Raw genomic sequence first — 18,482 nt, 5'->3', positions numbered from 1 at the left:
ACCGTGTTTTTGCTTAGGTTCTCGGCTTCACCCACAGCATACAGTACATAAAACTACCTGTAGCAAAAAAACGCAACGCAATACAGTCTGTGGAACTGTACATGTATTACTTTGATGTGTCGCACTGGCAACATACTGTGGAGCAGGGGTTCTCAACTCCAAGCCTGGGGACCCAGACTACTGCTTGTTTTCTATTCTGCCTGATAGTTCATTGCATTCATCCGTTCTTCCAAGTCTAAATTTGTCAATATTCAGAGGGCTAGAATGAAAACCAGCAGTACTTTGAGTCCTAAGGCCTGGAGTTTAGAACCACTGCTGTGGAGGACAAAACCTGCCAAAATTAGGAAAAAATGAATAAATAAATGCCAATAAAAGTAAATGTATTAATCAATATTAATTCCCTATTTATTTAATTCATTGATCATTCATATCTTATTTAATCTTAATTCTATTTATTTCTGTATTCTTTTATTTCTGTATTTATTTATTTCTGTATTTCCTTGTCCTTAAGCTAATGAGGGGGCGGGAATAACACTCAGACATAGCAATCAAGCCCAGAGCAGCAGATAGCATCAGACTGAAGAAGGTCAGTGCTGTTTTAGATCCTTGGCGCGTTCCCATGTTGCCAATCACTATTCCTCGTTTAAGAACATGCATCGTTTATGAATAGTTGAAATGAATAAGGTATCTGAGAGGATTTCTTGGAAAAACACAGTCATTTTCGCGAAGTGAATAAGATACAAGAACGACACATTTTTGCGGGTCTGTCCCAGGAGTCTTTGCATATTAGTTAATTTCAGTGCCAGTGCATATGACTAGACTCCTAATTTAAGCGATCGTATTTTCTCCGAACTCCACTCGGGTTGGACATATGCAATGGCGCTGAAATCAACACGTTATCCCAATCAGACCCCCGTGAGAGACAGGCAAAGACACTTTTGTAGCCTATTCACTTTCCAAAAACCCATCACGGTTTTTCAATACGCTAACTGGCATACATTAACTCTGGTCAAAGTAGTACTCTTACCAATGCTCATTGCCATCTGGGATTGATGTTATTTAATAACTGAATTCTAAATACTATGTAATGTCTATGCATCAGTTTCAGTATAAGATGCAATCTGCATTTATCTGGAGAATAAGATTTCATCCAGTTACGTTTTCTATACTAAATGTGACCGTGTCAGTTTATAGAGGAACACCTTCACCTTGAAGACATACAGGTATAAATCTCAGTGCTGTGTGGGTGAGAACTTTTAAACTAGATATGTTTGCCCTTGCAAACATACAGTAATACCTTTCATTAGGCTTAGCTCTTCTTAAGCTGAGATGACATTGGCAACTACAAAGTTGGAAGGCAGAGATTTTATACGATTTATGCTACAACCGACATCAAACTAAATGATTTACCTATTAATTTAAACATCAGGTTAAATGTAGGCTAATCTAACATAACTAAGTCACAGAAGTATACACTACAGATAAAAAATATTGGAAATCGCTTTAAAAAATTGGTTAAGCCCAATGCGGTTAGCCTACCTACAGTTGTGCTCAAACATTTGCATACCCTTGGAGAATTGGTAATATACAGGTGCTGGTCATAAAATTAGAATATCATCAAAAAGTTGATTTATGTCAGTAATTCCATTCAAAAAGTGAAACTTGTATATTATATTCATTCATTACACACAGACTGATATATTTCAAATGTTTATTTCTTTTAATTGTGATGATTATAATTGACAACTAATGAAAATCCCAAATTCAGTATCTCTAAAAATTTGAATATTATAGGCTCCTTTTGCCTGAATTACTGCAGCAATGCGGCGTGGCATGGAGTTGATCAGTCTGTGGCACTACTGAGGTGTTATGAGAGCACAGGTTGCTCTGATAGTGGCCTTCAGCTCTTCTGCATTGTTGGGTCTGGCGTATCACATCTTCCTCTTCACAATACCCCACAGATTTTCTATTGGGTTAAGGTCAGGCAGGTTTGCTGGCCAATTAAGAACAAGGATACCATGGTCCTTAAACCAGGTACTGGTAGCTTTGGCACTGTGTGCAGGTGCCAAGTCCTGTTGGAAAATGATATCTGCATCTCCATAAAGTTGTTTAGCAGCAGGAAGCATGAAGTGCCCTAAAACTTCCTGGTAGACGGCTGCGTTGACCTTGGACCTCAGAAAACACAGTGGATCAACACCAGCAAATGACATGGCACCCCAAACCATCACTGACTGTGGAAACTTTACACTGGACTTCAAGCAACGTGGATTCTGTGACTCTCCTCTCTTCCTCCAGACTCTGGGACCTTGATTTCCACAGCAGGACCTGGTCAATGACCTGAAGAGAGCTAGGACCATAGTCTCAAAGAAAACCATTAGTAACACACTACGCCGTCATGGATTAAAATCCTGCAGTGCACGCAAGGTCCTCCTGCTCAAGACAGCACATGTACCGGCCCGTCTGAGGATTTCCATTGACCATCTGGATGATCCAGAGGAGGAATGGGAGAAAGTAATGTGGTCAGATGAGACAAAAATAGAGCTTTTTGGTCTAATCTCCCTTTCGCCGTGTTTGGAGGAAGAAGGATGAGTACAACCCCAAGAACACCATCCCAACTGTGAAGCATGGAGGTGGAAACATCATTCTTTGGGGATGCTTTTCTGCAAAGGGGACAGGACGACTGCACCGTATTGAGGGGAGGATGGATGGGGCCACGTATTGCGAGTTCTTGGCCAACAACCTCCTTCCCTCAGTAAGAGCATTGACGATGGGTCGTGGCTGGGTCATCCAGCATGACAACGACCCAAGACACACAGCCAGGGCAACTAAGGAGTTTAAAATGATGTTTCCAATCTGAATACGGGATTTTGAAGCCAACGAAATATATCAATTTTCATAGGATGTAAGAGCGTTTCACAGCTCAGTGGAAGTTATAGGCACAGATCATTTACTGAAACTTGTTTGCTTCTAAATTTCAGTAGGCTATTTTTAAATATAATTTAGAATTATTTTGCAATGCACCTTGACGTAGCCTAATTTCACAACATTAGCTATTATATAATAGACAATCGTGTTTCAGTCACATGTATCAACTGTGATCGACCAAAGGAAATATTTAGACTAATATTGTAAGTCGAATTTTGTCATTTCCAAAAATATTTCCTAATTAGATAATGCCCAATAAATTGTAAGGCCTATAAATAGCCTATATGTTGTCCCATTGCACATTAAACGTTTTGAAGGCTATTTCAAATAACTACGCTTTTCTCTGGTCTTGCTGGCCAGTAGCACCCATAGCTTTTTATTTTATTTTTTAAACCGGCATGTCTGCTTCGCCTTCGACATTTCGGAGTCGTATGCTGGAGCCTCGCTTAGTCACATCACTGAACACTCAGTAGCCTAATGTCTTACTGAAGTGTAAGAGCTAACAGAGGTTCTCTGTTTTCTTGACAACAGATCATGTAGGTCACACAATAGGCCTATTAGGATATTTAATATGCTATTAATCTATTTACTTATTCATTTGGCATATTTCCCACCGGACATTTTGACCGTTTTGACCAAGCGTGCCGCACAAGCCCTGAAAAGTGAAGCCAAAACATCTCGATCACCCCCTGGTGAGTGGTCCCAGTATAGGTCATAAACCCCGCCCTCCCCATGTTATTCAATGGGACGCGAGACCAACTAAACAATTAAATTACCCTTCAAATATTTTTTTTTTTTTTTTTTTTTTTAAATAAGTTGGTTTTTAGTTAGTTATTTAATGCTCTAAAAACGGTGGTGTGACATCGTGATTCACAGCTGTGATTGACAGCTATCTGAGCCGAGGAGCCACTAAATCTTTTGTCTTTTAGCTAACGTTAGCTAGCCCATTACATTTATTTACTAATTAAATAGCTTATAAATTTAACTTACCGAAAAAAATTCAAAGATCGATTGGAAATGCCAGATCGGTTAGCACAATGTACTGCAGAACAACCCATTATTCCCATGTGAAATTATATCAATTATAGACATTTTGAGATTAAATGTAAAGCTCCAATCTCCTCAGTCCTCCGAAGGAGGATGGCGCTTCAGTGGCTCCTTGGCTCAGATAGCTGTCAATCAAAGCTGTGAATCACGACGTCACACCACCGTTTTTAGAGCATTAAATAACAAAAAACCAACTTATTTTAAAAACAAACTCTTGAATTTACATTAGCGTGATACAAACTACAGTAAATGACAGAAACCAGCTTCGGAAAAAAGATAATTGAAGGGTAATTTAATTGTTCAGTTGGTCTCGCGTCCCATTGAATAACATGGGGAGGGCGGGGTTTATGACCTATACTGGGACCACTCACCAGGGGGCGATCGAGACGTTTTGGCTTCACTTTTCAGGGCCTGTGCGGCACGCTTGATCGGGACACTGGCGGCTTCAGTTTTCACCAATGGAAAAGAGCGAAAGGGCGTCGTCCATTTTTTTTACAGTCTATAGTTTTGACCTACACCTGATACTGGCGAAAAGCCGGCATTTACCGACTAACTTAAACCCTGCAGTGAACGGAAAAATCAATTGAATGAACTGTATCAATTTCCTGTTAAAATGACAAGCTTTGAACGTAAAGTGGCAAATGAAAAGTAAACTAAATCGATAACATGGTCAGACCCGGTTTGAAAAACACTGGAAAGGTATAAGAACATAATTATAGTCCTGCAGTATAAAAGATGACAACTGTGCAATGTTCTGTTAGATTTAAGTGTATACACTTAACTCAACGCCAACACATTTAAAACAACCTACATAACCCCTCCACCCGATTCGAAGTTATAAATAATTGCATTATTAACTTGCTGGCTATAATACCACTCGGACTGACTCAAGAGTATAGCCTACTGTACATAAGGCAGCGTTTACCAATATTAGCGAGGAAGCACGCCTGAGCAGTAGCTTTAGTCTTACATTGCATACTGCAAAAATGGTTAGAAAGCTTGGAAGGCTGCTGTTGTTTGACTTGACATTAAAAATAACTCGTTTTTAATCTTGGTGCTGAGCTAGTGTCTAACCTCATAATTAGAAGGCATGACTAAAGTTCAAAATGATGAAGAGACTTCAGCCAAACTGAAAACCACAAGGTTAAATTACTGAGCCGTGAGACAAGCGTGAAGTTAGGGCAAACCCGGAATATGTAGATCTATATTTGTTGGAACATCCAAAGCACACATTGAAATGATGGAACACTTGTTTAGGTCTCCCCTTTAGAATAATACCATCCCCAGGTTTCTGTGATGATTTGAGAGTGGATACTACTATAACCAGTGCAAAGGTATGCCAATTAGCCTATAGAACCAGAAAAGGAACCAGGCAAGCCTAGTTCAGTCGGCCCTATATTTTCCAACTGTTTTGGATTTGGTCCATCCTGAACAAACCCAAACGCAAAATTTGCATTGAATGTAAAGAGACTTAAACACGGAACATCCCAGGTTGGTAGTCCACGTTTCTAATCACTACTCTATTTAACAATGGGTAGTCAGTCACTCACTCACTTAGAGACATTCATTCTTGACCGGCTCCGCTTACGCAATCCGGTAAAAACGAGGTGTTTTTGGAAAGTGAATAGGCTACGAAAACAGCACGTCTTTGCGGGTCTCTCACGCGGGATCGGATGGGGATAACGTGTTGATTTCAACGCCAGTGCATAGGTCCAACCCGAGTGGAGTTTGGGGAAAATACAATCGCTTAAATTACGAGTCTGGTCCTAGTATGCACTGGCACTGAAATGAACCAATTTCAATGCAAGGACTCCTGGGACAGACCCGCAAAGATGTGCCTTTCTTGTAGCTTATTCACTTCGCAAAAATGACATTGTGTTTTTCTGAAAATTCCTCTCCGTTTTTGATACCTTATTCGTCACCAATGCATGTGATTGAAACTTGATTGCTACGTCTGACTGTTAGTCCAGCTCCATCATTAGTCAAAGGACAAGGAAATACAGAAAGATACAGAAAAATAAAATAGGGGAATAAATAAATACATAAATATAAGATTATGGAAATGAATATTAAAAAAAAAATACACAAATGAATGATCAAGGAATAAAAAAAAGGGAAAAAATATTAATACATTATTATATTTTTAGGAAAAAATGTGTTTATTGATACATTTATTTATTCATTTAATTGTGGCAGGTTTGGTCCTCCATAACATAAAGCTCAAGAAGCTGACAAAAATACATAATTCCCACTGCTAAGAATCTATATCTTTCATAAAGACACTCATCAGAGAAGGCCAATGGGTTTTGTTGGTCTCTAAATATTCTTGCTTTAAGAGACCCTCTCACTATCCACGCACTCCAGTTTCAAGGCATCTTCTAAGAATGGTGACGCCATTTTCAATCGAAAATGTTGATCTCTTATCTTGAATAAAACCTGCTCTGGAGCAGGTTGGGTGTGCAGCATGTGTGTACCATGGCGATGTAACCCGGTACAAAGTGAACCACCATCGTGACATTAACAACCCAAGATTCAACCTGAAGTTAGCTCGCGAACCCAAAATCCTGCTTCGTAGTATAAGCCTCAGGATTGGCTACACTTAAGCATGTTTTACTTGCCATATCTGCAAATTGTAGTCTAGTAGTTCCCAACCTGGTATACTAGGACCAATCGGGTAACTTGGCCCATCTACAGAGGACAATTGAGAAAACACTACATACACTTTCAGATAAAATATACTACACATCGTGGGAACTTCATGTGTGCTTCAGGCAGAGCAAAATTCAATAATCGAAGCAGGAAGAAACCCACTCTTGTTGTCATTAGGGTTTAGGTTACAGGTGAAGTAGTGCTAGTCTTAGTAGCAAACATTTTTTTTTTTTACAATTGTTTTTTTCACCCCTCTTAATGTTTTGATGCCCTTCCCCCTGTGTTTCTTTGCTTCTATGAGGCTTTATACAGATTCAGATTAATAATTTTTCACAAAAAAACATGTATTAGTACAGTAGCAAGTTGCCATATATGCAGGGTTGAATCTGTTTCATACACAAGTCACTACCTTTTGGAATTAACAAAATACATTAGGAAGCAGTACATGCTAGCATTAACAAATACTGTATGCTATTTGAGTAAATAAAAATATACAGTGGGGAGAACAAGTATTTGATACACAGCCGATTTAGCAGGTTTTCCCACTTACAAAGCATGTAGAAGTCTGTAATATTTATCATAGGTACTTTTCAACTGTGAGTGACAGAATCTAAAACAAAAATCCAGAAAATGACATTGTATGCATTTTGTTGCATGACATAAGTATTTGATACATTAGAAAAGCAGAACTTTTGTTTGCAATTACAGAGATCATACATTTCCTGTAGTTCTTGACCAGGTTTGCACACACTGCAGCAGGGATTTTGGCCCACTCCTCCATACAGACTGTCTCCAGATCCTTCAGGTTTCGAGGCTGTCACTGGGCAATATGGACTTTCAGCTCCCTCCAAAGATTTTCTAGTGGGTTCAGGTCTGGAGACTGGCTAGGCCACTCCAGGACCTTGAGATGCTTCTTACGGAGCCACTCCTCAGTTGCCCTGGTTGTGTGTTTCGGGTCGTTGTCATGCTGGAAGACAGAGTCACGACCCATCTTCAATGCTCTTATTGAGGGAAGGAGGTTGTTGGCCAAGATCTCGCGATACATGGCCCCATCCATCCTCCCCTCAATACGGTGCAGTCGTCCTGTCCCCTTAGCAGAAAATGCTTCACGGTTGGGATGGTGTTCTTGGGGTTGTACTCATCCTTCTTCCTCCAAACATAGCGAGTTGAGTATAGACCAAAAAGCTCTATGTTTGTCTCATCAGACCATATGACCTTCTCCCATTCCTCCTCTGGAACATCCAGATAGTCATTGTAGCGCACACAAACTTCAGACGGGCCTGGGCATGTGCTGGCTTGAGCAAGGGGACCTTGCGTGCGCTGCAGGATTTTAATCCATGACGGAGTAGTGTGTTACTAATGGTTTTCTTTGAGACTGTGGTCCCTGCTCTCTTCAGGTCATTGACCAGGTCCTGCCTTGTAGTTCTGGGCTGACCCCTCACCTTCCTCATGATCATTGATGCCCCACTAGGTGAGATCTTGCATGGAGCTCCAGACCGAGGGAGACTGACCATCATCTTGAACTTCTTTCATTTTCTAATAATTGCGCCAGCAGTTGTTGCCTTCTCACCAAGCTGCTTGCTTATTGTCCTGTAGCCCATCCCAGCCTTTTGCAGGTCTACAATTTTATCCCTGATGTCCTTACACAGCTCCTTGGTCTTGGCCATTGTGGAGAGGTTGGAGTCTGTTTGATTGTGTGGACAGGTCTTTTATACAGGTAAACGAGTTCAAACAGGTGCAGTTAATACAGGTAATGAGTGGAGAACAGGAGGGCTTCTTAAAGAAAAACTAACATGTCTGTGAGAGCCGGAATTCTTCCTGGTTGGTAGGTGATTAAATACTTGTCATGCAATAAAATGCAAATGTGATTTTCTGGATTTTTGTTTTAGATTCTGTCTCTCACAGTTGAAGTGTACCTATGACAAAAATTACAGACCTCTACATGCTTTGTAAGTAGGAGACCCTGCAAAATCGGCAGTGTATCAAATACTTGTTCTCCCCACTGTACGAGTCATTATAAATGATAAGGGAAGTATGTGGCGTACATCTCAGATGCAGGACATCATCGCGATCAAGTGACAACGTCGTCAGCGAAGCACAATATTACTGCTTCTTGGCGAGCTAGTGAAACTAAGACCTTGTTGCTGCACAAGCGAAACATTTGCGGACACATTTTCTGTCTGACAGACGAAACAACCCGGACAATTAGTTGTCTAGTTAGCAATTACATTTTCCATATTTTAATTAAATTGGAAGAAACGCGAGAAAACAACCAACTAGTCTACACAGCTATACAAGGCTTTCCATTACAGTACTGTGCAACTATTAGAGCTCCACAGCTGATGTGCTTGTCTATCAAGTTATCATGACAGGGTTGCTGTTGTCATCTAAACTATATTACCAGTATTAACAACATAAAGTATGGACAACGGAAGCGTTATAGCCAGTTTATCTTACTCACCCCGACATTATTATCGCTTTCAAGGACGACCTCGTATCGCCAAACACCACAGAAAAATCTATTGTATCGTAAAAAGTCGTGCTTTGGCGCAAGCATTTTGAGTAAGGAAATTAATAAAACTAAAAGTTAAATGACCGCATACCCTTTCTCATTATTGACGACATCCTTTGGAATACAAATATGCTTTCATCTGATCGATTTTGTGATATATACACAATTATTGTTAAAGAATCACGCACGTTCAGCGACCGCTGCAGTAATTTAAGACGGCTGTCGACAACATAAATCGATTCTAGAGATCAGAATATCGACACAATATTGTCGCGATTTTACATTACATCGTTGTATTGGCACCGTTAATATAAGTAGTTGTATATAACTATAACTAGTTAATATACAACTTGCAGTACTCTCGGGCCAACCAGAAAATAAATCTATATTATTTATATTTATATTATTATAACATCCAAACAAAAGCACAATCGGTCTGAAATGATCGGCAAATGTAATTTAGATACAAATTATTAAATGTTTGACCTTATTCAGCCGCTATCGATTGATAGGCAATATATTGGTGCATCCCTAATTCGAGAGCCGGAATTCTTACTGGTTGGTAGGTGATCAAATACTTATGTCATGCAATAAAATGCCAATTATTTAAAAATCATACAATTAGATTTTCTGGATTTTTGTTTTAGATTCCGTCTCTTACAGTTGAAGTGTACCTATGATAAAAATGACAGACCTCTACATGCTTTGTAATTAGGCAAACTTGCAAAATCGGCTGTGTATCAAATACTTGTTCTCCCCACTGTAGGTAGAATGTATCGGGATACCTGGGTTGACATTTGACCCTTGGTTGACATTTGACCAACTGGGTTGACATTTGACCCCTGCTAGTAGTAGGGAATCTGGTAAAACAAGAGCACCGTTTCTCTGTTCAGAGTCAACACCACTTTCACATCATTACCTTAAATTTGACTCACTTTTTGTTGGGTTTAACTACCTAGAAAAGTACAAGCACAATTGCTTTTCTGGACTGATCACAAAAACAATAACCCTTCTGTTCTTTCCAGGTTGGAAAACAAATCATTGCGTATGACAAAAAAAAAAAAGCTGTCCTTTGTCTTTGAAAGGCTTGTGCCAAAAACTGTATACATAACATACATTTAGGATACAACTGCATGCAAATGCATTATCCATCCTAGTTTCAATTAAAAACCCTGAACACCACCTCTTATGCTACAGAACCAAAATACTATAAAAGCACATTTACATAGTGCTACAATTTATGGGTCCTCCATGACAGCTAATTCAGCTGCGCTTTGTTTCAGTGTGCTCCTTGCCTCACACCACACCACTGCACTGTCTATCACCAAGAACCGTTATTCCCACGACAACTCTCTCCCTTTACTCAGCTGATTTAAAAATGAGATAAAGATATTTCAGTAAGTCCAGGTAAAAGATGGGGGTGGTGAACAACATAAAAATACATTTACATTTTTGTTATTTTAATCCACTTCAAATCTGTGAAATTCAGATTAGTAATATTGCATAGGGGTTAAATGTATTGCTTTTTTTACTGGTTGTGTGTGTGTGTGTGTGTGTGTGTGTGTGTGGGGGGGGGGGGGGGGGGGTGGGGGGTAGGGGAGTCACAGCTCATTTCCTTCAACAACTCTGGGCTCAGGTTTCATGCAAACAGGTGTCCCAAACCCCCCACCCCATGGAGCAGCCAAAGGTTAGCACAGCGCTTTCTCAGGTTCCACCTAAGCGGCATTTCCACCTAAGGCCCTGGGCGAACGCCAAAATGTCCGCTCCTCCAGGTCAACTCTGAAAATCTTAGGCTGTTCTTTTTGGAATAGCCGAATGAATTTAGTGCCCTTTTAACACAAAGTAACGCGTTTGGCTTGAATTGTAATGCAAAATGGATGTGAGTCAGGGGTGTGAAATGGCTGTCACTCAATAACAAAAACAATTCTTAGAAAGTTTAACTATTGAGCGACTAGTCCATGTAATCAAAGTCTTCAGGTATCCCAAAAGCCTTATCGATACGGCTATCGTCAAAACCAAACTTCCTCTTGGCCCAGGACTTGATGGCGAAGACATTATCTGCAAACAGAAATATAAAGACTTAGATACATTTACAACTCAAAATTCAAAGCAATTGTTTATTCAAAAAAGTGACTGAAATTAATTTATTCAGCTCACAATTACAGCCTAATTCAAACAATGGGATCCCATTCTATTGTTGTGTTCACACTCATCAAACAAACAGATCAAAGACTGACTCCCACAATGCTGAATAGCAATGTTATGAAAACAGAAAAAATGTAAAGAAAGTTTACTAGAAGATCAGTAGCTCACTCAAGAGGCGGTGGATACATAGGCAAGACTGGTTGCACACTTGGGTTACTGCCAGATCATAAAAACTAACATGTTAGTCATTTTGAAGTCCCTCATAAGCAGAGGGACTTCTAGGAGAAATTAGGGTTAGTTGCCTTAAAAGGGCCAATGTGCAGAATCCTGCCTTCATACAATAACAAGACTTGTCTCCTCCTTGTCTTATGAAGTCAATCCAAGCGGATAAACAGACTGGCGAGAAATTTTAAATTGAGAATATGACAGGCACTTATTTTGTAGAAAATTATTATTTAAAATATGAACTTAAAACATTAACTGCAGATATCTACTGGTCATTTTTATATGCTAGTAGTACAAAAAAACCTTGCCCCTTATCTAGGGGGAAAATATATAGTATTTTTTACCTGAGACCTAACCCAGCAATCTTTCAGTTACTGTCCCAACACTTTTGGCATCTAGGCTATTTACCCTTACCCTACTCCAGTTATGTATCCTCCACCCCCTCGTATCCGGATAATGAAATTCCTCCCTGGGGGAGGCCATCAATAGAAAATAATATTTAAATATACTACATAAAGGTTTAGTCTTCTGGATTTCATCCTCATCTACTAATAAGGGACTGACTCAGACTTGGGACACCGGTTGAGTTTAATTACCTACTGGCTTCAAAGAGAAAGTGCATGAACAACAAAACAAGTGAAAAAAATCTCTGGAAAATATTATGAAGGGTATCTGCTGGAACACAGATATTGCAAAAGCAAGGTGCAGTCTAACCATTGCATGTGGCAAAACTTTTGTGTCAGTCTAATGAAATCTTTTTATTCTGCCATGAAGCCAGATTTGTTAAAAATAGAACTCTGCCTCAATAGCTATTGAATGCCTGTCTTGTTGCTTACTAAATAGCTGCATGTAAGACACGCACTTCTAAAAAAAAACATGAAATCTCTAGACTGTGTTGTGTTTTGCAATAGATTGCGGTTACAACAGACAAAGAACTATGTTTTTTGGAACTATCTTTCATGAATAAGCGGCTGTGGAGTCACAGTGATTGAGCACAGAATTAGGGAAGCTAGCAGATCTGTAAAAATCTATCAATAGCTAGCAAAACTTGGATTCCATAAATTCCCGGAACTGTAGCCACTCTTGAACTATAAAACCTGGCAGGATAACAGGGCCATAGTTTAAGGTGAATAATCCACTGCAACAAGATTGGGGGTATGTAAACACTAGACCGGTTCCATGCAAAACTCGTCCACTAACTGCAACTAACCATCCTAATGACAATTACCACCCCAAGATCAATGGTCGCCCTGGGTTACATCCGGGGGTCACAATGTGCAATTATTGTGTTTGCAGAAACTTCATCTTTGTGACAATGAAAGGCTTTGTCCTCACACAACTGCATTCCCAGTAAAACACCCTTTAAATCATCTTTCAGGAGAAAATGTGTTTTATGTGGCATGTGGAGGATGTATTATGTGACCATAGTCAGAGATGGGCAAAGATACATCAAAAAGATACCAAATAACCTTACTTTTAAGTGTATCAAAATAAATTACAAAATACAGCAGCCATACCATGTATAAAAAAATAAATACTGTATTTTTGTATAATCAAAATACTAAAAATACTTTTACAAGGGAGCCTGAAATCACTCCGTAAACCTTCCATCCATCGGTCTATTTGATCTATACCTTCACCAGTACACCAACTGAGTTGATTAAGTAGACAATGTTTGATAGCAACAGCTTTTCACTGCCTAACAAGTCATGCAATAAATCTGACATATGCAACCAGTTAACAGATCAAATATTCACATATGCCTGTGATCACCCAGATGAAGGTTAGTTTTAAAGAACCAACAGTTTAATGTTTAAAAGGACTAATGACTGATGTAAAAGAATGAGACAAAGATAAATCATGTCAGAACGTTTTCCACCTTTAATGTGACCTATAACGTGAACAATTCAATTGAAAAACAAACTGAAATCTTTGAGAAAAAATTAATAAAAAAAACCTCACAATAACCTGGTTGCATAAGTGCACACCCTTAAACTAATACTTTTGAAGCACCTTTCGATTTTATTACAGCACTCAAGTCTTTTTGGATAGGAGTCTATTAGCATGGCACATCTTGATGTGGCAATATTAGCCCACTCTTCTTTGCAAAAGCGCTCCAAATCTGGGGCCATTCCAAAATGTTAATGTTCTTCTGGTGAAGCCATGCTTTTGAGGATTTGGATGTGTGCTTTGGGTCATTCTCGTGCTGAAAGGTGAACTTCCTCTTCATTTTCAGCTTTCTAACGGACGCCTGAAGGTTTTGTGCCAAAATCTCCTGGTATTTGGAAGTGTTCATAATTCCCTCCACACTGACTAAGGCCCCAGAAAAACAGCCCCAAAGCATGATGCTGCCACCAACATGCTTCACTGTGGGTGTGGTATTCTTTAGGTGATGTGCAGTGTTGTTTTTGCGCCAAAAATACCTTTTGGAATTATTGCCAAAAAGTTCAACCTTGGTTTCATCAGACCATAACACATTTTCCCACGTGTTTTTGGGGGACTTGATGTTTGTGTTTGCAAACTTCAGCCAGGCTTGGATGTTTTTCTTTGTAAGAAAAGGCTTCAGTCTTGCCACCCAGTCTTGCCAGCCCATTTATATGAAGAATACGGGAGATTGTTGTCACATGTAGCACACTGCCAGTACTTGCCAGAAATTCCTGCAGTTCCTTTGATGTTGCTGTAGGCCTCTAGGAAGCCTCCCTGACCAGTTCTCATCTTTTCATCAATTTTGGAGCGATGTCCAGTTCTTGGTAATGTCTCTGTTGTGCCATATTTTCTCCACTTGATGATGACTGTCTTCACTGTGTTTCATGGTATATCTAATGCTTTGGAAATTATTTTGTACCCTTCTCCTGACTGATATCTTTCAACAATGAGATCCCTCTGATGCTTTAGAAGCTCTCTGAGGACCATGGCTTTTGTTTATTGTAAGGTTTTTATTTTTCATTTTTCCCACTCGAAGATTTCAGTTAGTTTTTCAATTGAATTGTTCACATTAAAGGTCACATTAAAAGTGTAAAAAGTTCTGACATGAATTTTGTCTCATTCTTTTACATAAAAAAAACAACTACCATTTTAACAGGGTGTGTAGACTTTTTATATAATAAAATCATAGAAATAGAAGCACTTATTGAAATGGAAAAAACATAAGAAGCTTTGGTCTGGAACAATCTTTGTATTCACTATAACAAAGTATAGTGATTACAACAGTAGAGGACATTAAAACCTCTTAAGTGACAAAGGGAGGGCTTAGTGTGTCAGGTTTGCATTTGCACTGCTGAGATTATATAAACATTTCTTTTAGAATATTGCTTGCAATTGGAATATGAATATTGTGTCTATACTGTGAATTTCTACCCATATCTTATTAATTGTACAGCCCTACATTCAACTGAATGTTAGAATGGCAAGAATCATGGAAGTTAAGAGGCAGGTCACAAATGGGGACACAATGTAGCAGATTGGCATCATGGAATGCACAGCACAAATTGTCAGTCCATGTTACGCATGGACTACTACACTGCGCTTTACTCCTACCATCTAAAAACAACGAAGAAACGTGTCCATTGGGCACACGATCATAAGTACTAGACAATTTAGGCGTGAAAAAATTATCCACTCTGACCAATTCCTGGTTCCTGGTCAATAATTAAGACAAAACAAATAGCAGAAATCCCATGGACCCATCCTGCATTTTTCCATTATAATTTTTTTCCATTTACTGGAACTGTTGGTATAGACAGTAGCCTATATGGAGTCTGAGCTTTACAAACAAATTGAAATACTATAAAAATAGTGTGACATGAGAAGGTTCTTGTCATCTATAATAGCTGTAGATCCTCTTCTATTGGTAATTGTATTGCAACACTACCCAACCTTAGTGTGTAAGTACATTTTTCAGTTGACTTACCTGTCCATCTTGACACTGCTTCTTTAGCTGTGACATTTGACCTTCCTGCAAGACAAAAAATACCATCAACCTACAGGTACTAAATGGTGATTTCTATGCTATAAAAGAGACTATAGTCACTTCATGGAAATATATTTTCCATGTCTACTTCTAAGAGAATAAATCATCGTTATGGACACCCTCCATTATGGATGTTAGAGTCTGAAATACATTTAAATATTGCAGATTTCCTTAGACAGTATATAAGGTGCCAATACAACCAATCCACTTTTCTGGAAAATGGATTAAGTCAGTATTTAGTAGATTATCAGGAAATAAATTGTAATCATTCCATGACTATAAACAGATGGTTATAAAATCAAGTAAAGTCATGTATTTAGTAATACATTTTTCCCCACATAATTAGAAAATCATTTTTGGATTCCGAGTACAGGTACCCTCCACCCATTCCATGATATATTCCAAGGCTAGAACACCTGATTTGACCTGTCAGTTAATCATCAATTACTTGTTTAGTGAATCAGGGGTGCCTGTTCAGGGCTACAACCCAATTGTGAGATGTCTGGGTGTCCCTGAGGAGAGGATTGAAGACCTAGGATGTAAAGAATAAATCCCAGAACAAGCACACAAAATGTAGCAAATGCGGTAATTTCAGGAGCTAAAATATGACATTATTATCCAGCACACACACAACTGCTACGAATTAGGGATGCACCAATATATTGGCTATTAGTCTATAGCGGCTGTTTAATGGCAAAAATGTAATAATTGGTTTAATTTGATTACATTTGGCAATCATTTCAGACCGATTGTGCTTTTGTCTGGATTTTATAATAATATACAGTTAGTCTCTGCTTTCAGGTACAGGATTTATTTTCTGGTTGGCCCGAGAGTACTGAAAGTTGTATATTAACTAGTTAGTTATATACACAACTAGTTATATTAACTGTGCCAATACAACAATTTAATGTAAAATCTCGACAATATTGTATCGATATTCTGATCTCTACAATCTATTTATTTATTTATTATGTTGTCGACAGCCGTCTTAAATTACTGCAACGGTAGCTGAACGACATATACATATATATACATATATATACACATTTACACACATATATATACACACAATTATTGTTAAAGAATCACGATACACATATACATATATATACATATTTATATTTATACACACACACACACACACACACACACACACACACACACATATATATACACAATTATTGTTAAAGAATCACGATATATATATATATCACAAAATCTACCCGATGAAAGCATATTGTATTCCAAAGGATGTCGTCAATAATGAGAAACCAGGGTATGCTGTCATTTAACTTTTTGTTTTATTAATTTCCTTACTAACAAATGCTTGCGACAAAGCGGCAACAACTTTTTACGATAGAATAGATTTTCTGTGTTGTTTAGCGATACGAAGTCGTCCTTGAAAGCGATAATAATGTCGGGGTGAGTAAGATAAACTGTGGCTATAATTTTATATATTTTATAATTCGTTGTCCATACTTTATGCTGTTAATGCTGGTAATATATTTTAAATGACAACAGCAACCCTATCATGATAACTTGATGGACAAGCACATCAGCTGTTGAGCTCTAATGGTCGATTGCAGTCTTGTAATGGAAAGCCTTGTATAGCTTTGTAGACTAGTTGGTTGTTTTCTCGCGTTTCTTCCAATTTAATTAAAATATGCAAACTGTCATTGCTAACTAGACAACGAATTATCGGGTTTGTTTCGTCTGTCAGACAAAAAATGTGTCCGCAAATGTTTCGCTTGTGCAGCAACAAGCTCTTAGTTTCACTATCTCGCCAAGAAGCAGTAATATTGTGCTTCGCTGATGACGTTGTCACTTGATCGCGATGATGTCCTGCATCTGATGTACGCCACATACTTCCCTTATCATTTATAATGACTCGTACAGTGGGGAGAGCAAGTATTTGATACACTGCCGATTTTGCAGGGTCTCCTACTTACAAAGCATGTAGAGGTCTGTAATTTTTGTCATAGGTACACTTCAACTGTGAAAGACAGAATCTAAAACAAAAATCCAGAAAATCACATTTGCATTTTATTGCATAACAAGTATTTAATCACCTACCAACCAGGAAGAATTCCGGCTCTCACAGACATGTTAGTTTTTCTTTAAGAAGCCCTCCTGTTCTCCACTCATTACCTGTATTAACTGCACCTGTTTGAACTTGTTTACCTGTATAAAAGACCTGTCCACACAATCAAACAGACTCCAACCTCTCCACAATGGCCAAGACCAGAGAGCTGTGTAAGGACATCAGGGATAAAATTGTAGACCTGCAAAAGGCTGGGATGGGCTACAGGACAATAAGCAAGCAGCTTGGTGAGAAGGCAACAACTGTTGGCGCAATTATTAGAAAATGGAAGAAGCTCAAGATGATGGTCAGTCTCCCTCGGTCTGGAGCTCCATGCAAGATCTCACCTAGTGGGGCATCAATGATCATGAGGAAGGTGAGGGGTCAGCCCAGAACTACAAGGCAGGACCTGGTCAATGACCTGAAGAGAGCAGGGACCACAGTCTCAAAGAAAACCATTAGTAACACACTACGCCGTCATGGATTAAAATCCTGCAGCGCACGCAAGGTCCCCTTGCTCAAGCCAGCACATGCCCAGGCCCGTCTGAAGTTTGTGTGCGCTACAATGACTATCTGGATGTTCCAGAGGAGGAATGGGAGAAGGTCATATGGTCTGATGAGACAAACAAAGAGCTTTTTGGTCTAAACTCAACTCGCTATGTTTGGAGGAAGAAGGATGAGTACAACCCCAAGAACACCATCCCAACCGTGAAGCATGGAGGTGGAAACATCATTCTTTGGGGATGCTTTTCTGCTAAGGGGACAGGACGACTGCACCGTATTGAGGGGAGGATGGATGTGGCCATGTATCGCGAGATCTTGGCCAACAACCTCCTTCCCTCAATAAGAGCATTGAATATGGGTCGTGACTCTGTCACACACAACGAGGGCAACTGAGGAGTGGCTCCGTAAGAAGAATCCCAAGGTCC

At 39.1% G+C, this 18,482-nt stretch overlaps 1 protein-coding gene across 1 annotated transcript in view; it reads right to left on the bottom strand.

The window, feature by feature from the left end:
* Nucleotides 1-10,716: 10,716 nt before the first annotated feature.
* Nucleotides 10,717-18,482, bottom strand: part of mnd1 (meiotic nuclear divisions 1 homolog (S. cerevisiae)) — a 34,363-nt gene continuing 26,597 nt past the window's right edge. The window contains exons 7-8 of the mRNA XM_010899206.4: nucleotides 15,414-15,458; nucleotides 10,717-11,191 (exon numbers count right to left, since the gene is read on the bottom strand). Coding sequence (XP_010897508.2) covers nucleotides 11,085-11,191; nucleotides 15,414-15,458 — 152 coding nt within the window. The 3' untranslated portion in view covers nucleotides 10,717-11,084. The remainder of the gene's footprint in view (nucleotides 11,192-15,413; nucleotides 15,459-18,482) is intronic.

This window comes from Esox lucius, chromosome 25 (assembly GCF_011004845.1).
Source record: "Esox lucius isolate fEsoLuc1 chromosome 25, fEsoLuc1.pri, whole genome shotgun sequence".
NCBI classification, from domain to species: domain Eukaryota; kingdom Metazoa; phylum Chordata; class Actinopteri; order Esociformes; family Esocidae; genus Esox; species Esox lucius.
Note: the sequence above shows the minus strand (reverse complement) of the source record. Positions and strands in the feature narration are given on the sequence as shown.